This window comes from Centroberyx gerrardi, chromosome 7 (assembly GCF_048128805.1).
Source record: "Centroberyx gerrardi isolate f3 chromosome 7, fCenGer3.hap1.cur.20231027, whole genome shotgun sequence".
NCBI classification, from domain to species: Eukaryota; Metazoa; Chordata; class Actinopteri; order Beryciformes; family Berycidae; genus Centroberyx; species Centroberyx gerrardi.
In genome coordinates this window covers 14562803-14584989 of record NC_136003.1, presented here as the reverse complement: position 1 = coordinate 14584989, position 22187 = coordinate 14562803, and the positions used below count along the sequence as shown (strand labels likewise).

General features: G+C 38.8%; 1 protein-coding gene across 1 annotated transcript; it reads right to left on the bottom strand.

Annotated features, from left to right (window-relative positions):
* Window positions 1-847: 847 nt before the first annotated feature.
* On the bottom strand, window positions 848-15563 carry LOC139916479 (uncharacterized). The gene is made up of 14 exons (XM_071905371.2): window positions 15520-15563; window positions 14012-14311; window positions 6927-7244; window positions 6296-6592; window positions 5885-6196; window positions 5479-5763; window positions 4945-5241; window positions 4534-4845; window positions 4126-4410; window positions 3563-3889; window positions 3015-3335; window positions 2096-2383; window positions 1306-1454; window positions 848-1033 (listed from the first exon to the last, which is right to left on the bottom strand). The coding sequence occupies exons 1-14, from the start codon at window positions 15536-15538 to the stop codon at window positions 1025-1027; spliced, it is 3519 nt and encodes a 1172-aa protein (XP_071761472.2). The 5' UTR covers window positions 15539-15563; the 3' UTR covers window positions 848-1024.
* Window positions 15564-22187: the final 6624 nt, after the last annotated feature.

Here is a 22187-nt window from a genome sequence, read left to right as displayed (position 1 = left end):
GAACATCTCAGTTCAGCTTTAATGTCAGGACAGAGGGGAAGGGGCCTCTGAGGTGAAGCTGTTGCTGTCAGATGAGACCAGGAAGCATGGATGTGGGAGGAGGAAGAGGTCCGGCCATGACAGGGCTAGCTTGGTGACCACTCTGAACATGACCTCAAGAATTTCTGTGCTGTAGACGCCCTGTTGAGAGATTCTCTAAATTGAGAATCACACCTCTTTATCGGTCTCATCTTATTTCCTCCTCAACACTTTGTGTTTCCTTCACATCTCCCTCATTCTCTGACATTAGCTGATCTTTGGTGCCAGGTGATGTCACCTTCTAGTGTACAAAAGGTGGTGACATCACCCGGCACCAAAGCCAATTGGCAATTTCAGTAGCATGCTTTTTTACCATTCGATGCCAGATTTGGTTTTAACTCTCTTTAACTCTTTATCTGAGTGTTGGGAAGTTTTACACATCTCTTATTAGAATGTGTCTACATATAGAATATAAAAGCTGAAATTTTATTTTGCACCTTCTTATGCTGGACCCCAGTAAGCCACACTGCGGGCACCCCACAATTACAGCACTTTGGCTGAACTCCATCTCTAAATTTCCCACATTCATAACTTCTGCTAATTGCAGAGCCATGTCTCCCTCTTGTGGACGATGTCAGTAATACAGGGGATCAGTAAGACTACAACTGATGCTAGAATGTGCCGCTCCAGAGTAAATAATGCTTCATATGAAGCACTTTAAAAATAATTGACTTGCAAGGTTGTGTAATCCGTAGTTTCATTTTAATCAATGAGGTGAAAGTATGACAGACTTTACTCTCAAAATCTGACATTTTATTTTTCCATCCAATGTTAGACTACCAACATAGTCTGAAGAGAAATGATTATAGTATAAACAAATAATATAGAATACAGTAAATGAAATATGCAAACATAATGAACATGAATTAACCAAACTAGTTATATGGCTTCAAACATAAAAATCCACATGCAGGTCATAAAATAGGATAGGATCCTGGGGTCTTCATCATTTAGTCTGAAAGGAAAAATAGGAAATCTGTCAGGTATCTGTCATCTGCTGCCACTTTTGTTTAAGTCATGTGCACAAGGTTAAGACAAATGCAACACTTTTAATGTACGCATATATAAAATAGAAAGATATACTAAAATATCAATGAGGGAGAGAGATATACTGTATATACTGTATGTGTGTGTGTCTGAGAGAGAGCGGGACATCATACAGGACATCACACAAACATTGTATTTGCTGCAAAACCAACTTAAACATTCCAAATTCCATATTCTCACCTTAATGAGGGTCATCAAGATGCTATAGAGGATGGAGACGAGGAAAAGCAGGAGGAAGGTGAAAGTCATGTACCAGTTCCCCTCGCCCAAGTCTTGATTGATAACATCATGATTGTTCTCATCAATGAAACAGCCTTCCTCCATGATCTCTATGAAACGGATTGAAATGAGATTTGTGAGTTGACTATTATCAACATTGAAATGATGACACTACAAGCCAAAAAGGATGTCCACATCTTTGTAAGACTGCTAAAAGGTAGAAAGTAACAAACTAATCCATGCAGTCTCTTCCATTATGAATTATTATTTATGCAACATTTCAGACTTATAGACTTATCACATTGAGTGACAAAGGTGTGATGCATAAAGCATAACATGCCAGTGAATGGAGCAGGTGTATAACAATACTCATCCAACAGTGCAAAACGATGATTAATCCAGGAGGCTGCCATCTTTATGGCCCTGGTCCATTAATTTGCACAGGAGCTTTCTGACTGTCTCAGTCTTTAATATGCAAGAAAACAAACTGAAAACAAAAGGTTATCGGGCATTAGAGCCCCTACACTGTGGAACAGTCTGCCCGAGGAAATTGGTGTAACAAAGTCAGTGTCTTCTTTAAAATCATTTCTCAAGACACACTTTTACACACCGGCCTTCATGCAATTGTTGTTACCCTTATTGTTTGTTCTATGTTTTGTTTCTCTCACTCTCTGTAAAGCACTTTGTAAACTCTGTTTTTTGAAAAGTGCTATGTAAATATAGTTTATTATTATTATCATCAAACTGGCACCTGGTTTGGATATATTCAGGGCCAAGGTGATGGTTGCGTGCATCACCCTGCAGGTGTAGACCGCCCCAGGTAGCCAGTCGACTGGGGACAGACGAAGTCGGCTTTGGATGCTGAATTTCCCCTTTGGGCCTCTGTGGGGTTCACTGGTGTTGTAGTCCAACAGGTGTGGGGCGTCATCATGAAGCCAGGTGATGTTGATGGATGCAGGGCTGAAGCCATACACCAGGCACACAAGCTCACCAGCACCCTGCAGCAAGGTGGCTGCAGGTTGGGAGGGGGTCACTGAGGCTGGGGAATATAGTCACACATGTTGTTATGAATTGGTACTGAGGTAGGTCATGGAGAAGGAATAATGGTGAAATATCAACTAGGCATATTGGAGATTATTTTTTTATCAACATGTCAGCAGGCTGATACAGTGGTGGCCGACTTTCAACAATAAGTGATTAATTATTAAAGAGTGATAGTGGGGGAGTTATTTGAGCAAAGTGATGATTGAAAAATACAAATGATGTAGGCTTTGTTCACAGTTATCGAACTCAGTAGAAACAATTGGTAACAAATAGAGCAAATAGTATATCACCCACGTCTGCTACAAGTCATCTTGATATATTACATATGTACAATTATTATGAATATGACCAGATGCTTAATGTACTGGCAAAACTGCATGAAGAGTTATCTGTATCATTTGCAGATATGGCGTTGTTGTGATTTAACAAAATACAGAAAAACAACTCAGATAATTCTGGCAGGAAACAAGCATTGTTTTGGAGGGAGGTCGCAGATAAGAGAGAGTACCTATCCATTCATTCACAGTCTTGATCTACATATACTTTTGTACAATTTTAGAAGGTAATATCACTCTAACATGTGATGGACAACACCAAGATGGACAAGATATTGATTCTCTGCTTACCAAACACATCCTCTATGGTGCGTTTGAGTGGCTTTTCAGATGACTCGTGTTCGACGACACAAGAATAGGTGGATTCCTGGTCCCGCTCAGTTTGGGACGTGTTCAATCTGCTGCTCATTGAATAAGTGTTGCTGCCTGTGTATTTCCAAGCAGGGCTGTTGGTATAGTGAGATAATGGCAGCCTGTGGCCATCCTTCTCCCAGTACACTATGATGTTAGACGGGGAGAACCCAGAGACTAGGCAAACAAGTGTGATGATGTTTGACCCTGACAGTTCAGAGTCGGTTGGCTGTATTATCTTCACAGTTGGTGGATTTAGGTCTTGAGAAACACAAAAAGAGGGGAACAGTTAACAAGGGTTTGTATTTTGGCTTTTTCAATTCAATCATTTTATCACAGTAGGCAAAAGCATTCCTTTTACCATGGAGAGCATTATTATTAATTTGTGATGCAATCTCGCCTTCTTATATTGAACTTGCCAGAAATTCTGAATCAGTATTAAGCAATCACAAAGGAGTCAAGTTTATGATTGTCATGTGTGATGCTACCTTTGCATTTGCTTATATGCTCCTTGTAGCCCTGGCTGGAACATCGGTGCTTTCCCTCACAAGACACTTGTGTATATGCATGCCAAGCCTTTGCTGATACATTCAGGAAGCTCTGCATAGTGTCTGTCCCATTGCTGTGACTCAGTGGTGCTTCTGTGAGCACATTCAGAGAAGATGTGGTGCCACCCACTTTCCAGGTGATGGAGAAATCCTCAAGATTTGGACCAACCAGAAGACAGGTGATAGTCACCAATCCATCTTTGTGCAGCTCCTGGGGAGGTGGGCCCTGAACATGAACACCAACTGTCTGAGATGATGCTGGAGTCACTGAAAAATACAGGAAATGGTGTTTAAGTTTTTTCCCTTTACAGTGTCTGAAAAAAAAACAGCTGAAGGTTCCAGGAATAAACATTTTGATGTACTCCACCTCAAACTAAAAGGACTATTCGTAAAATATGGTCTCATGTTATTAATGGATGTTTCATAAATTGTGTAAAATGTGAAATAATTTTCTTATTTTGCAGGTGGCTGAAATTGTTTCTTTCATTTTTGTTGAATTTTACCTGAACAGAGGCTGATGTTCTTTCTGACTGTTTTGTGTAAAGACTTGTCAGACACTTCACAAGTAAAGACCGCCCCAGTTTTCCACTCTGTTTGAGGGACGTTCAGATGACTGGTTACTGACACACGTCCATCTGCACCCATTCTGATGTCATTAGTTGATGCAGATCTATGCTGAGACCCAGAAAGCCATTTAATTTGAGGGTTAACGCCCAATCCAGAGCATATGAGTTTCTGTTGTCCTGATTCTTCACTGGGGTCTAGAAGGAGCTCCATTGATGGGTCGCCTAAATATCCCACCACAAAAAAACATATATGGTTAAATCATAACTAAAAGAGAGTGATAAAAAGGGAATTGACAACAACAGACTAAATATTATTGAGGGAGAGAAGAATAGTTGGCCACCCACCAAAAATATTCCCAGTTGGGTTTGACTGCCAACTGTTGGAGAAGCCTTGGGTCACTTTGCAGGTGAAAGTGTTGTCTTTACTCCAGTGACTTGAAGGGACAGAGAAGCGTCTAGTGATTGATTGGAAGCCTTGGGCTTCAGGAAGATCAACATACTGATTGTCAGAGATGTCAACATTTTTGGCCTGAAATGTGACGTAGAGGTCACTGGAGGAGAGTTGTGTGATGTCGCACTCCAGCACAGCACTCTCTCCCTTCAGCAAATCTGGGAGAGATCTCCTGATCTGCATTGATGGAGCTGCAGCTGCAGGCCCTGGACGACACACACAGGAAATGATGCAGCATTTCTTTTTGTTTTCAGGTCTTCAATTGTCACATGACACCTGATTTTCATTTTGTATATCTCTCTTACCTGTAACACTCACAGTCTCCTCAGTGGATGAGAAGCAGCGATGTTCAGCTCTACATGTTATGTGGTTGATTTTCCTCCAGTCACTTGGAGGAACTGTTAGGTTGCTGATGATATGAGTTGTGTTTCTGACCTCGTTCACTGTGTCACTGTTTGGTACTTGCTTATCCATCAGCCAGGTCACCTTGGCATCATAGACAGTGCGGACCAAACATGTTGCTGTGACCTTAGACTCTGCCATCATTACTGTCTTGAAGCTGGGGATCTCCAGAAGAATGGAAGGAGGTGAGCTTGAATGAGCTGACAACGGAAAGTACAAGGAAAAAGAATGTCTTAAATTATGACACCAGAGACAATCCTGAATAAATTACTTTACTCACATTGATTTAAGCTGTTTGTTACAATATATTAAGGCCATATTTGACATTAAACTTTCAGTTCAATCTGAATAACCTGTTTGACTGGGAAAAGTGGGGGCATTTTTTTCTTATTTCGCAGTTGGTTTAGGTTGTTACTCTTGTTATGTTTTCATTTTACCTGAACAGAGGCTGATGTTTTTTCTGAGTGTTTTGTGTAAAGACTTGTCAGACACTTCACAAGTAAAGACCGTCCCGGTTTTCCACTCTGTTTGAGGGACGTTCAGATGACTGGTTACTGCCACACGTCCATCTGCACCCATCCTGATGTCATTAGTTGATGTAGATCTATGCTGAGACCCAGAAAGCCATTTAATTTGAGGGTTTAAGCCCAATCCAGAGCATATGAGTTTCTGTGGTCCTGATTCTTCACTGGGAGCTAGAAGGAGCTCCATTGATGGGTCGCCTAAATATCCAACCAGAAAAAAATATATAGTTAAATCATAACTAAAAGAGAGTGATAAAAAGGGAATTGACAACAACAGACTAAATATTATTGAGGGAGAGAAGAATAGTTGGCCACCCACCAAAAATATTCCCAGTTGGGTTTGACTGCCAACTGTTGGAGAAGCCTTGGGTCACTTTGCAGGTGAAAGTGTTGTCTTTACTCCAGTGACTTGAAGGGACAGAGAAGCGTCTAGTGATTGATTGGAAGCCTTGGGCTTTAGGAAGATCAACATACTGTTTGTCAGAGATGTCAACATTGTTGGCCTGAAATGTGACGTAGAGGTCACTGGAGGAGAGTTGTGTGATGTCGCACTCCAGCACAGCACTCTCTCCCTTCAGCAAATCTGGGAGAGATCTCCTGATCTGCATTGATGGAGCTGCAGCTGCAGGCCCTGGACGACACACACAGGAAATGATGCAGCATTTCTTTTTGTTTTCAGGTCTTCAATTGTCACATGACACCTGATTTTCATTTTGTATATCTCTCTTACCTGTAACACTCACAGTCTCCTCAGTGGATGAGAAGCAGCGATGTTCAGCTTTACATGTTATGTGGTTGATTTTCCTCCAGTCACTTGGAGGAACTGTTAGGTTGCTTATGATAGGAGTTGTGTTTCTGACCTCGTTCACTGTGTCACTGTTTGGTACTTGCTTATCCATCAGCCAGGTCACCTTGGCAGCATAGACAGTGTGGACCAAACATGTTGCTGTGACCTTAGTCTGTGCCATCATTACTGTCTTGAAGCTGGGGATCTCCAGAAGAATGGAAGGAGGTGAGCTTGAATGAACTGCCAGAAAAAAGGTGTTTGGCCAAAACATGTTAATCTATAAAACCAAAGATTACTAAATAACAACTAACAAATGTTGGACAAACTCGTCAATGTACTAGTATTTCGCTGTTGACTTCCTTTCCTTTTCACTGTGTAAGTTTTGTTGGTAAATACAGAGCAACTTAATATGTTGAACACATTCTATCAGAAACCACAGGGATACGTCACTAATCATTTTGCTTTTCATTTTGCCTTTAGACAAAGAACAAAGAAAAATTGCAATATGAATATATGTGTGTAGGTGATGCAACAATTTCATAGTGTGCTGTTAGACAAAGGAAGCCAAACTTACTTGCACAAATACTGATTGATCTTGTGAATTCAACTTTGTTGTGGCTGGACTTGCATGTAAAATTTGAGCCGTTTGCCCACTTGTTCATATCCAGCTCAATCTGACTGCTCAGACTGAAGGTTTTCTCCACTCCATCCACACTTTGCAGCTTCTTTTGGATTGGCACGGTGTTTAGAGCCTGGTTGTCCATTTGCCACTCCACACTCAGCTGGTCTGGAAAAAAGCCACTTAGGGTGCAGATGAGTCTGACTGGTGAGGCCCCGAACTCGCCTTCCCAGACAGGGTAGAGTGTGATGTTTGGAGGTACGACCCTCTGCACTGAGACAGAGCACAGTTTATTTTTTTAACAGTCAGTTCAGTCTAAACGTTTGATGGATTGTGTACATTTTCAAAATCCTGAGCTGGTTTTGATCTCTAAGCAAGTTATACATACCTTTAGATTTTGGTCAACTAACCATCTCTACAGTCTCAATCCTAAGTGTAATATCCTTGTACTTTGGCTAGATGGCAGAGTTGTACTTTTACACTGGCTGGTGCTTAAAGTCAGGTGGAGATGGAGCTGGAGGTCTGTTGCACAGATGTTGCAGCAGGACAGGGCAGAGCGATCAGGGCAGGCAGCAAGCGGAAGCATTGAGTAACACCCAGGTCCCAAAAAAGCACCCGAAATACAGAAGTGAAACATGACACTGAGCAACGGTGCATCACAGACACCAGGTGTGAAGTCTGGTCACGCCAGTAAGGGAAATGTACTGACAATTTAAATATCTCACAACTGTTTACATACGAGTTATCTACCCGATTTTGTTACATGACTTCTCATGACTTCTCAAAGTTTTAGTTCTCTGGTCTATTATTACCACCACATTGTAATATCTTTGTATTTGCATATTGACTTGAACACGGTCTGTTGATTCCAGGTGCTGGAGAGCTGATGAACAAAACTGATGCAGGTAATACAGTCAAATATCCAAACAAAAGTAAAACATTTAAAAAAAAATAAACATTATGTACTGTTGAGTGATATTTATAGATCATTTAAAAGTAAAACTGGAAATAATTAAATAAATAAAAATAAAATACAAATAAAATAACTATCTCACTAGTGGAAGAGAGAAAAAAGTTTGCGGATCAAACACAATTGCTTAAATGGTTATTTTCAGTTAAATGTTTATTTTCAACAAGGACATAACTCTATATAATTAAAATGAGAAAAAATGCAATAGTGAATAGTTACAGGACACTATGAATACAGTAAGGATTAATATGTGAAAATATGAGAATATGTTTTTAAACAGACAGGTCATCACTTTTTTTTTTCATTTGACCTGAAAAGAAGAAAAACAGAAGAAAAAAAAAGTATCAGCACTATTATATCAAAAACAATCAAATCACTACTACTACTTATGACATTTCATTAATACATTTCTTAAATTGTTGGTTATAATGCAGTATTAGTCATATGTGCATCATAAGCACATTACAATTACATCACAGCTGCATTAGAAAATGTCATAATACACTATAATAAATCATGAATCTGGTACGAGGTGGGAATGAGGAACATAGTAAGTAATATATTTACTACTGGGACCTCTATATTTATTTTTTGCAACATATCATCACCTCATAAGTTCATTAAAATTACATCACAATGGCATCAGAAAATGTCACAATACACTATAATTCATTATTAATTTGGTAGGACCAGATTATGAGTTATGAGTAATGTATTTACCACTGAAACCGATATATTTATTTTGTTTGTAAGACATCAAATGTATTAGGAGGTGTGGAATTCTTGTAAGTGTTGTAATGGAAACATCACATCATCGAAAGTAAAGTGAAATCAACTACATCATTATTCATTTTTCAATGAGTTGTAAAATAATTGTTGCATGATATAATATACTGTACCAGACAAAGTTTTGGATCAGGTTTCAATTAATTCCAACATTTGCTGTGTTGATTTGAGAAATTCTATTAGCTCAATTGGCAAAGGAAAAAAAAAATCTTTTGAATGATACCAAAGAAATGCATATAACATTGATGGTAGGGCTTTTGGTGCAGTTGTGTCACAAATCTGTAAGCAACGATGGTTGGTGCCATCATGAAGGTCCAATGGAGAATTAGCTTTGTTCAAATTACAGTTGAATATAAAATGACTAGGCAAGAAAAAAGAGATGTGAAAAAGATTGAGGTGGTGTCAGTGTAGGTCCATTTAGTGGTAGGTGTCAGTGGTAAATACATTACTTATAACGGTCATATAACCAAGTCAAAACATATAATTTGAATGTATGGAATGGTCATTCCCATTCAAGTCTACACTCCTGAATGGCCATTTGGCCGGTACACTTACACACAGACATTATGCACTTAAAATGTCTGCCATAGCATGTTTGATAATGTCATGGAAGTCGCTGTTGATTTGGTGCATGAGACTCAGAAAGCCAATATTATTTGGATTAACATTCCAGTGGCAATAGTGATGAACATTCTAACCTTCTGAGTCTCATGTTCTGTCCACACATGGGACAATGTTCATTTACATGATAACATTATCAAAATTCCATGGAAGCCATGTTAGGTAACCAAAGAACATTATGATCATCATGATACCATGATGACCATGATGGAAGTGTCCTTTCTATCCATTCAAGTTCTGTGAGTCAAACTATATTCATAAGGCATAATGACATGTTCTGATGCAGTTATGATGGAATTATAACATTCTCATGATGAGCATAGGATGACTTCTAATGTTTTATAACCAATAATTCAAGTAAAGTTACTGATATTACTTCAATTGCAGCTACCCTTTAATGACCTTATGGTCATCATTGTCTAACATCATTGTTGTTTGAATAATAATTAAACAAAGCTTTTCTTTATCCAGTTATCCAGTCTAATTGTTTTGGAGTATACAGAGTTAAATGAAAATGAAACACATTATACCTATGCTGCATGGAACCCTAACTTTTAAAACCATTACTACCTTGATAGCAGTGGTTCCAATGCTGTACAGCAGAGTGATGAGGAAGAGGATGATGAAGGTAAGGGCTGTGTTGTCCATGCTATCTTGGTCTGTCTCCATGGCATGACCGCATTGGTTGTCAGTCAGAAACGGAACCTCACACTCACAAACTGCATATAGAGATGAAAGTGGTGTTACATTGGCAGTCACACCTATGGTTCTCTACTGGACTGGAAATTGAAATGTTTCATTGGGACTGTCCTATAAAGACTACACAATCTCTTATGACCCTATAGATCTGCTAACAAGACAGTTTTGGTATGAGAATGATGTTGTGATGCTATGGAAACAGCTTTGGTAGAAGCTTGATACTTGGTAGTTGCTTCTGACACACTGTGTACACCCACAAACTGTCTTACCTTTGAAATGAAATAATTAAATGATTAAACACAACATGTTTTGGTCTGAGACCTTGACATGGAGCTTAAAATGGTGTGTGGGTGTTTTTCTGCTGTGTTCTTCTATGCACCTGGCAGTCATTGAGAATAACACTCAGGCTTGCAAAAGACACAACACCCTTTATAAGTATCAATGATGATTCTCTATGAATCCTTCAATCAATATTTTATGGTAAGAAGTGGCTAGACAGCTTTACCTCTAGATATTCATTGGCACAGTTATCATCTATTGGGTATAGTATTGGATATTATTATTATTATCATTATTATTATTATTATTATCATTATTATTATTATTATTAATTAAATCCTTTTTGATATTAAGCTCATCTTTTGTAAAATGGTGGCAACACTAGCCGTTACAATGATCCTGAATTGCTTTTGAAAGACCCCATGTTATGCTGTGGCATGCATGTGGCTTGGCTTGTGAATTGGTATAGTAAATCCTTAATGTGCAATGATAATTTGAGAGATCACAGCAGCTGAGTTAGATCTGAAACAGACTCTTTTGTGGGAAGAGCAAGACCCAGTAGATTGAACACAAGCACACACAGACAAGGCACAGGAACAATGCTAATGCACCAACTACACATAAAAATGAACAAATATGATTTTGTTGATATTTTTAGGGGCATTTTGTATTCTTACAGTCAGTGATCGGTGTGGTGTGTTTTGAAGTGAATGACATTTTACTGTAGAAAAAGTGTTACATTGTTATCACTATACTTTCAGTCATAAATATAATGATATCTACAACCTTGTGTTACCACAGTCTGGAATGCCCAACTTTTTGTCCTATGGTACTGTGACCGTTAACCTTTTTTAAACTTGTATTTCAACTAAACATGTGGCACTCAATGCTCGTTAAATAGGGATATCAACTGCATCAACAGAGTTATGAAGTACATTTTTTATTTTGATTTTGAATCTGCATTTAAAAGACAAACAGCATGTCATATCACAAGCAACAAACATAACAAACAGGGCATAAGACACAGCGACACAACACAACATCTACTAGGCCTTGCAACTTGGGATGTTCATGTTGAGGTTGACCATGTTGGGTTTGTCACATGTTCTCTCCACCACGGACCGGACAATGACTCGAGTTGTGTCCATCATAGACTCATGGTAAACTACACAGCTATACACCGCTTCATTGCTTTTCCACTGGTCATGGCTGAACGTTAGCTGGCCATAAACAGAGTAGAATCCATTATTTTCTATATGGTTTGTGGTACTGAACGCATACATTTTGGAATCTACTGCCATATCATCAACAAGCCAAGACACCACAACCTCCTTCGGGTAGAAGTCTTTCACATAGCAAGTCAGGGTCACCGTATCGTTACTAGTTTGTTCTACTGGCGGCAGCAGAAAAACTGACGGACGCTTAGGCGCTCCTCCTGCAAGCATGAGAGAACAATTAGGCCCTCTTGCCACAGATAATAACACCTCTTATTCTGCATTTCTTCTATAAAATACATTCTACAAAATACATTCATAAAGACATCTCATAAACTTGAATGATCACATGAATGGAAATTTGTTAAAGGCACTCAAACTCAAGACTTTTAATGCATAATTGCTCAATAAAGAAAATGTGCTTACCATTCTTCCTTTCAAAGAGCTTCTTCTTTGGTACCAACAAATCTGGATGCTCAACAACACAGTAGTATTGTATCCCCTTCCTCCACTCCTCATACGTGACATCAGCCACAATGCTGAAGCGTCTCCTATCTGCAGAGATTTTAGTCTTGTTCTTGTTCTCAAGTATGTTGTTTCCCTGTTGGTCCTGCCACTTAACAGACTCAATGGATCCACTTATCGCAACAACTTGACATACAAGTTCTGCTTTTTTGTTGATAAACATCTCCTCTAGTGAGAGGGGTAAGATCTCTATCTTTTCTATTGGGTCTGGTAATATGGGACCTGTTGACAGAGGAATTAAAGCATTCACTAAACTGTCATGGCTGCAAAACCATTGGAACTGCAATTACAGTTACAAAAATAATAATATTTTACTCACATGTTGAGTCGATCACAGTTTCGTTCACATTTGTGTCACCTTGCTTAAACACACATGTATATATGTTAGTGTCCCCAGGAAAACCACTGTCCTCTACCTTGAGATAGCTTGCTGCACTGAACAAAGTTCCGTTGGCATTTTTTCCACTTTCAAAAGAAGGTGTGTTGATGATCTTAGATGTTTTGTCGTTGATTTCCTCTCCATTTCTCTCCCATTTGATCTCATGATTTTGTGGTGAAAAATCAATGGCAAAACAGGAGGCCTCATTAGAGGAGACCAACACATTAAGTTGAGTTGGCGGCTTAGAAGGCGGCTCATCTGAAAAACAAACATATACACAAATATATGTATGCAGAAGCAGGGAATGATATATATGCAGAAGCAGAGGTGAACAATGTGCCACAATTCAGATTAAAACTAGATTCATGTTACTTTTTATACAGCTTTATGGAACTTTAGCATGTGCACATATGGAGTACACGCCTCAGATTAGCACTTGTTAGTCAAGTGTACAGTGATTGTCAAAAGGAAAAACAGCTTGCCATTGTAAATGACAAACAATTTAATGAGTAGAGATTTAATGCTTGCTTCTGCATATACACTGACTGTACAGGCAAGTTAACATGCAGGTTCAAACCAGCCTTTGACTGAACATTTTTTGAACAGTGAATGTTCATTGAAATAGAGTGAAAGTGCAGGCAGACATGGAAAGGAAACAACATGGATTATGAAAGTATATGAAAGGAAGCAGAACATATTGCCATAATCTGTATAAGCAGAGTGCAGAGGACAGAGATGAGGAGGAAATAAAATTGACTGAGCCAACAACTCAGTTTGCATGGGCAAGCTTCAGCCTCTCCATTCTGCAAAATCCACCTTACTGTACACCTGCTCACTCAGCACATTATGATTTTTAACAGTACAATATTCATACATATGTAAGGATATTTGATTTTGTAGTAATCGCACTGACAATATATTAGAATTATTATGCTGTCCTTTGTGTCCAATTTGCTGCTATTTTAATGTCTTACAATGAACTAGTCAGGAAACGTTTTAGTTATTTCTAAAGCACTTCAGTTATTGCTTCCTTTTCTGTGCAATACATGCATGTATAACTAAACTAAGACATCACTTAAAATTACACTTGGTTCCTCAGGGGCATCAATTCACTAAACCCTGAGGTGTGGCAAATTCCCTGCATCTAACATCTGTAAGCAGAATTTACAAAACCAATTTAGCGATTACATTTCTGGGATTAAATTTCTTTGGTGAGGTACACTGCAGTGTTTCAAAATCTAAAACATTATATGAAAATGCTCTGTATTTGTCACTGTATTCTACTCTATAGCAATTGACCAAATTTGTCCGACATTAGCCCAGTTTTCAATATTGCTGTTAGTACAGTTTTGTATAATCAACCTTTTTTTTAGAAAAATAAAACTGTTATACACTTTACGAATAAAAATGAAAATATATATATTATTAGGACTGATTTAGCTTACTTGAAATCGCTGTGAATAAAAATACAGACATTTCTATGCTGCATAGATTTGCAAACCAATATACTAAACAAGTAAATTAGTTTGATTAAATAAATACATATAATATTTTATATGAATCTTACCTTGTTTTACGAAGATGACATGTTTGTCTCCTGCCACATGTGTCACATTACAAGTAAAATGTTTCTTTCCGTCCCAGTCTGCTCTCCTGACACGGGTCTGGCTGACTCCTGTATACAAGTTGTTTCTCTCAACTGCAGGGTACTGAACAAAGTCGGTCAGGGCAGCTCCATTGGCATCGGCCCAAGCGAAGGTCACTGAGGCAGGAGTGAAGCCGGTGGCGAGGCAGCCGAGAGTGAGCATGTCTCCAGTCCCAGAACCACATTGTGCCAGAGGAAACACTGAGGGGCGAGTTGATGTGGCTGAGAGAGGGAAACAAAGTGTATCATCAAGATATTGAAATAAAAATGTAATTCCACATAAAAGACAGTCCTCTTATACACTGGAGATAACAAAGAGAAGCCAATTGCAGCTTAATGTTAAACTATCCCATTTATTTGGAGGTTGGTAGTTGAGGAAAGGAACATATTAACCTCCCTCAATTATATTATTTGTGCTAGTTTTTGGTTATCAGTCAATATATTGTAGGTAAATTCAATTCAGAGATTCAACAGTATTCTTAAAATAACCACAGACAATATTTGAAATTGGTGGAAGGTTTGAATTAAATAAACACCCGTCAGCTTTGCTAATAGCGTCCATGACAGATACGGAACAGTACGGACATTAAATTATTATGAAAACCTATTACTTTTGTTTCACTGATTCACTGATTATTTAAGTTGAGTATTCTTACCTGATGAAACAGTTACTGCTGTTCCCTTGCCCCAGTAGTCAAAAGCACCGTAGCACAGTGCTAAATCTACTTACTGGTTAGTATAAAAAGGCTAAATCTACTCAATAGCTAGTATGTAAGCATAGGTACAGCAAGTCTATACCTTTGCATTTAATTAACAGCTTTATAATATAATATCCACTTCAACAAAATCGCCATAAATTACAATTTTCTACATAATATCTTGTCCTACTGAGAACATTTTTCTTTATCTTTTTTTTTTTGTTTTGCTTTTTACACTTTACATTTGAATAACGGATATTTTAACTCACACTTGACAAGCTGAGAAATTCTAACTTATCTTCTGTTACAAAAACATAACATTGTACAGTCTGAACCATAACCTAATGTAGATTTTAAATGGTACAAATGGTTTAAACTCTTACCTGATGACACAGTTACCATAGTGCCTTTTCCCCAGTAGTCAAAAGCCCAGTAGTCACAGTTATGAGAATCAATTCACACTGCTCACAAAAACTATCACCCCTATTATCTCACATCATACAGTTTGATCAGGCAAATTGAAAGTTAAAATCAAACTAACATATACTATATCTACCGATAGACCTATATTCCAACTGAATGAAGTCAACTCTACTTCTCACTTTGGACAGATTATTTGACAGATTACAAATTACTGTTAGTTGATTTATCACAAGCCAACAGTTGTGACTACCTGAAAGTAATAAAATATCTACTGATGCGATAAGAATTAGAAATGATAATGTTACATACCTGAGGAGACGGTGACCATGGTGCCTTTTCCCCAGTAGTCAAAACCGTAGTCACAGTCTAACAAATTAATATCTACTGCATACAAAAACCTATACCCACAGACCTACATTTTTGGTGGTGGGGATTTCATGGCATTCTACCATCTTACAAATACATTTTCTTTGGCTTTTACCAGTTTGGAAGATGAAATGACACACGACTTTTACCTCCAAACTTTAAACCGATTCCAGTGATTATAACAGATAAATCAGTTATGTTGGCTCTTGTCCTCCTGTTTAGACCTATTTCAACATGTTCTACATCTCATTGAAGTACCCGATGTCACAATTGAATCTTCTACAAAAACATGTTATTGATGTTTTTAAATTTAAATCTATACAATTGGAAAAAAATCTGATAACTTACCGGATGAAACTGTAACCATTGTGCCTTTCCCCCAGTAGTCAAAAGCATTGTAACACAGTGTAAAATTCTGACATATGCAACATACAAAAACGAGCACCTAAAAGATGCCGTTGATTGACACCACTTAGGTCCAAATACTCTACTATTAAATAATGAAATTATTACAGTTTAAATATTAAAACAAAATAAAGCTCCTTTTACCTGTTGTAACAGTCACCGTTGTCCCTTTACCCCAGTAGTCAAAGTAGCCATAGTAGTCACAGTGATTGGTTTGAATAGTACTTCAGTGCAAAAATATTTTTATATTTGAATCATCTAATCAAAGCTATACAATACACTATATTTCTAAGATTTGCTCTCATCTCCATCTCCGTCTACAGTTGTTTGCTGTAGATTGCAACCCAGTTGACGGAAAATGTGCAATATGTGGACATTAAATCAAATATAAATTGGAATAATATTGAGTTTTCTTGTCAAAATCTTTTCATTATTACTTACCAGAAGTTACGGTGACTGTTGTCCCTTTTCCCCAGTAGTCAAAGTAGTCACAGTGATATATTGTGACCTGCTTCTAATACAAATACCAAAATTAGTTTAAACAGAGAAAGGCATCTAAGTTCACTGACAAAGCATTTCCTAACATTCTGTTTATTACCCACATCCCTTGAGATATCCATTTCCTGTAACCTGGGTTACATAAAATTATGCTTGTTTGCCCAGAGTTGGTGAAAACTTCCTCTTTTGCTGCTGTATGCTCACACAACCAAAACCTCTGCATAAAAGATAAATTGGATTGATAAATGTTTATTAGTATTAATACATGTGACTGATCCCTGATCAAATATAACAATACATTTATTGCAGTTGCAATTTTGTTACATTTTCAATACAATTTCCAATGCCAACATGCTCAATTAATGTTTCATTGCCACTCTAGGCTAAACAATAAAGAAACATGTTAAATATGCTGCAAAAGACAGCAGTATCACAGAAATAAAATAGTGCTCTTCTGCCATAAACTGGAAATTTTGGCTCAGAGCGTTGCTTAGTATACATGATATCTTGACAGCTGAGAATGAGTACATAAAGAAATATATGAGTAAAAGACTAAAGTTAACTTTGAAATAGGCAGTTCCATGTCTCCCATCTTCTGTGTAAAAATGCATATTGCATCCTTCTCTAACTGCACTATGATTTAGTACAATACTCAGACAAAGCCTGGAAAGATGACCCCAAACTGATGATAACTTTTATCTGGTCTTTCTGACGTATTTCTGCAAACATCAATAAACCATACTGACATGTAAAAGTGTGAAAGAAATTGGGGAAAAACACAAGCTCAGGCCACCTTTTAGCTATAAACTACATGATATAGAGTTGAGACGTTTGGTTCTAGAAGCGCTTTTGATGCAGATTCTCCAGCCACCACACTGTTTTTCCCACGCCGCAGCCGAGAGCATCATGAGGCAAATTCTGGTCAGGCAGTCAGGCAGTCAGTCAGGTAACGCTTAGTGAGATGATGCGCTTCGTCAGATGGCCTCTAGAGGGCATCTTTGACTGTGAGATGCAGTGTTTCCCTAGCCTGGTAAGACCATCCTGATCACGTGACCTCACATTCTGTTTCGCTCCACGGATCAGTCTGGACTTCCCGCCACCCACGTCGATTTCTTTTACAATTACAATGTAACCGGGCCAATCAGGGACTGCGTCGTAGTTGATGACGTAACCGGGCCAATCAGGGACTGCATCGTAGTTGATGACGTGAAATACAGGCCGCCGCTGGCAAAACAGTAATGGCGTCTCCCGAAGCAACGAGCGTTAACGTTAACGTTAGTAGAGTAAACACAGCCATAAGTGCAGTTATTGCAGAAATAGACTCAATAACAACAATTAAACAAGAACAAGAGTATGCACTAGCGGAGTTTCTCGGCGGAAAAGATGTTTTCGCTGTTCTTCCGACTGATCCGGATTTGAATTTGGATTCGCTGATTGGCTGAAGGAGTTTGTCTGTCAAGGGTTAGGGTTACTCCCACCCACTGAAATCGATGTGGGCGGCTGGAAGTCCAGAGTGATCCGTGGAGCGAAACAGAATGTGAGGTCACGTGATCAGGATGGTCTTACCAGGCTAGTGTTTCCCATACAGAGGCACAAAATCAAAAGTTGGTCAGTGCAGAAATTAATCTAAATCAATCTCTAATGCCTGATGTGCGCATCACGTCATGTCTGTCATGTGGAGATGTACAGACAGCAGACCAGCAGCATTGAACTCAATCCACAGAGTCTCCATGTGTGAAAACAAAAGTGAAACTTAACATTCCACAGTTAGTAACGGGGATTTGTAGACAGTATCTCGTCTTCGCTGCCCTACAAACTAGGTGATGTCATCTTATGGCATTTAAGTAGCGTTAGTGGAATTAGGTCATTGAACCGCATCGCAGTGCTTCAGTGCATCGATTGGAAACACACACGCCGTGGGTCTGTACGAGATCTGTGCTTGTTTCTTTTGCTTCTGTGTTTCAAACGGCACCAAACACTACAATATCCATGACCCTTATAGGCCGTTACTCTGATGATAGCACAACAAACTTGCAACTCCAATTTAGTAAGCACACAGACATAGAATTGTAGAACGTATTCATGTTTTTTGCAGAATGTAAAGAAACGGTCAGTATAGCATCATGTTGCTGTAGAGATGACAGCTGCGCACCAGCGAGCTAGCCAGCAGTTCTCTGATACCTGCTTTGATAAGTCGTTGATTAAACGTACCTAATGAGTGCCTGCTCTCGTCGACTGAGACGATGGAAAGAAGTAGAATGAAGTGCAATTGTGCACTCCTTTTTTTTTTTTTTTTTGCTTTTGCCTTTATTGTGATAGTTTTACAGTAGAGATAGACAGGAAAGATTTGGAGAGAGAGAGAGAGAGGGGGATGACGTGACAAAGGTCCTGTGCCGGACCCGAACCCAGGATGTCGCAGCCACACGGTATGCGCCGCCTTAGACCACTAAGCCACCAGGACACCCCCACTATTGTGCACTCCTGACCGATAGTTGCAACCGGGTACAAAACAGTGGACCATGTTCTTCTTGTCTTAACGTTGTAACCCTTTACAGTCCATGGTTATAACATGGTCTATCTTGTATGACTAGCTCTAGATACAGCGCCGGCGGCACGGGGGGGCATTGGGGGGCAATGCCTGTCCAAATGGGCTTTTGTGCCCCCCCAAAATTGAAGCCTAGAAGGTACTAAAATAAAACACACAAGATTTCTGAGCATTTATACTTTATATTTACATTTATATTTATATTTATTACATTTACGCTATTCTACTCATTATTTCGGGTGCTGCCCTGATAATATAGATAGGAGGATGCGGTCAATCTCATATTATTCCATTGCGCATGCGTTTGAGATCAGAGCTGCTACACAATCAGAAACACATCCTCTGATTGGTCGACAAGTCAGGAACACAGCCTCTGATTGGTCAACAGACTCAACCCAAGGCATCGTGGAATTGCTAGACTAGTGGACGGCTAACAACAACAATAACTGTTTTCAACACGGAAAAATGGATAAATAATCACAGAAGACATTCAGTGTTGGATTTATCATTATGGATTTATTTTACAAAGTCTCCAAAAAGACACTGCAGTTCAAGGCTGGATTACAAAGCTTCTGGAAGGGATACGATCGCACCAGATCCCTCAATGGTTAGCTTCTGGGCAAAAAAAATTAAGTCTCTCTAATGCAGCGTTCCAGACATATTAATAAAGTATGTCGTATACGCAACAAGTCCGACATCGTTGACCTGAGGGGGTTAAAATACATAATATAGCCTACAATATAGTAGGCTACAAGTTATATATTAGTGTCGTTGTATTTTAGCATGGTAAAGCAAATTGGTCCATTTGGACGGGAGACGTGCAGCAGTAGTAAATAAATCAATGCGCATTATAAAAAATATAAACATTGCAAATTTGCAGAGAAACCCTTATTAACAAGAGGCGTTTTGCTTATGCAAAGAAATAAATCTATTTAAACGAGATATTTGCTTGCCACAAAACAATCTGTGAACTGACAAAGAATTAAATTAATAAACTTTGTTAGTGAAATATCGTTCAAAAAGTGTAAACTAATGGCGTTCTATTATGATTTTTCTTATGTTACGTTGAAAAATCATTGTGCCCCCCCGAGAAAATTTAATGCCCGTCCACGAATTTGTTTTTCTCCCACTGGGCCTGTCTAGATATACTTTATACTTTGTCCCACATGGCAAGACGACGTTGCGAGCTCTGTAATTGGGGGACTTCGATGGCACAGTTCTCTCTGGGATTAGTTCCTTACCTCCTAACACGCATATGTACACATCCTTGTACCCTAGCCTTTTTTCCATCGATGCCATTTTTTTAGATACAGATGCTATTCATTTGAGCTAATGGGTAATTCCGTAGCATTTCAGGTCATTCAACTTTTAAAACACTCCGAATGACGTGTCATATATGTGTATGCGAAAAAAATGAATGGGTTTTTTGCTTCCGGAACCTGGAAATAGCCACAGCGATGTCTTCACGTCTCAACTCTATAACCTATAGCTTAAATCAGCTATTAATGTTAGCCAAATCTAAGCAACAGCATGCTACTCATGTCCCATTGACAATAAAAACTTTGAATTACATACAGATACAATAAGCTATAGTTAGCTAACATTGTTGTACACCCAATTAGAATATAATAAAGTATATTCTCATGTAACTGGTTTTATATGTTTGTGGTGTTGTATGGTGATATTGATACTGGAGCACAGGGACAGACAGGAGTCGATCTGATGATAGACATTTAATGATGCATCATTGGAGAGGAACAACATGAACACATCCAGTGTTAGTCTGTTCCTCGAACTGAGGGAGACCTGTGATTTATGTAGTGGTCATTATGTACATGACAGATAAAATGACAAGACATGGCTCCTGCAAGTCTCCATATGCCTGATAGCTGACGCAACAATTGACGTTTGGAGACGAATGGCCTTGTAGCAGGAACATCAGGCACAACCTGAAACTAGGTCAACTTTGGTCAGCAAAGTTTGGTAACAAGACCACAGTGTAAGTACCTTATACAATTCCACAGTGGTACAGCAACACTGCATTAACAGTTGCAATTTTGTGTTCTGTTGTTACCTTTGGGGACTTAAGAAATGCATCCTAAGTGTGAGACGGAATGAATACTGCATTACCAAAAAACGTCTTGTCAAAGTTCAGTCTGTTTTTTCCCTTACTACCAGTCCAGGGTTTTCACTGGGCGGGGACAAAACAGGTAAGGCTTATGAACATGCTGTGAACACCAATACAAACCTAAACCACATTACACAGTAAATGAGAAATGTACAGAAATGAAACTGGTTGATTGGCAGTCTATAATTATCACAAGCAGTGACACATTCTAGTATTGGTATTTCTCCAAGTTTGTTCTCCCAGGTTACAATACTGATGGTGAGACATTATTCTTGACAGTGTGTACTTTGCTAAACAGTTCGCCATGCTGGTTAGTGCTTACCTTCACTTTGAAAATTGAAAACTTTTGAAAACTGAAAAAAGTAATTTTGCAAGTTAGATGTGTTAACTTGTCTTCAGTCATTATCTACTCACCCCTATGTCAGTTGAAACTCTTGGTTAGTTTGTTAGTACATTAAAAAAAATGTGGAGCTTCCGAGCACATCTTCATAGCAGTGTTCTCCAAAACAACTGACCTTGTTAGGGATCTATCTTTAGAGTTCCGAAAAGAACAGAAAAAGTACAGAAAATATCCATAAAATTACTCCATACACCACTTGAAGCATAATCCAAGTCTCCTCGAAGCCAACGATCACACAGTGAGTGGAAAAGACCGATATTGATGCCAGAATTTAGAGCAAATCTTCACTACAGCCGAAAAACATTCAAAAAACGTTGTGTTGCGTTGGCATGAATCTCCTATGTAACTCTTCCCTTACTCCCATCTCCAGCTCTTCCTGAACTATCTCTTTTTTAGGTGCTTGGGAGCACAAAGAGCTGTAGTTGTTGGTTTGTTTGCTTTTTGCAATGTGCAGTGCGTAGGAGAATTACATTATACGCTCTTTAGGCCGCGCAGAGCCCCAAGAGCTCTGCATTAGGGAAATGCAGTGTGCACTCGTACAACAGGCAATACGGTACATTCACATACCAGGAAGAAGCTCAGTTTTCTAACTGAGTCAGCGCATGAATTAAATATTTTGTTCAGTGATTCTCACT

Excerpts from the sequence above, each read along its gene's own strand:
- LOC139916479 (XM_071905371.2), bottom strand. Across the intron at positions 3,890-4,125 it reads GAACATCAGCCTCTGTTCAG|TGACTCCAGCATCATCTCAG; the intron begins GTAAAATTCAAC and ends TGTATTTTTCAG. Across the intron at positions 2,384-3,014 it reads CACCATAGAGGATGTGTTTG|CCTCAGTGACCCCCTCCCAA; the intron begins GTAAGCAGAGAA and ends TATATTCCCCAG.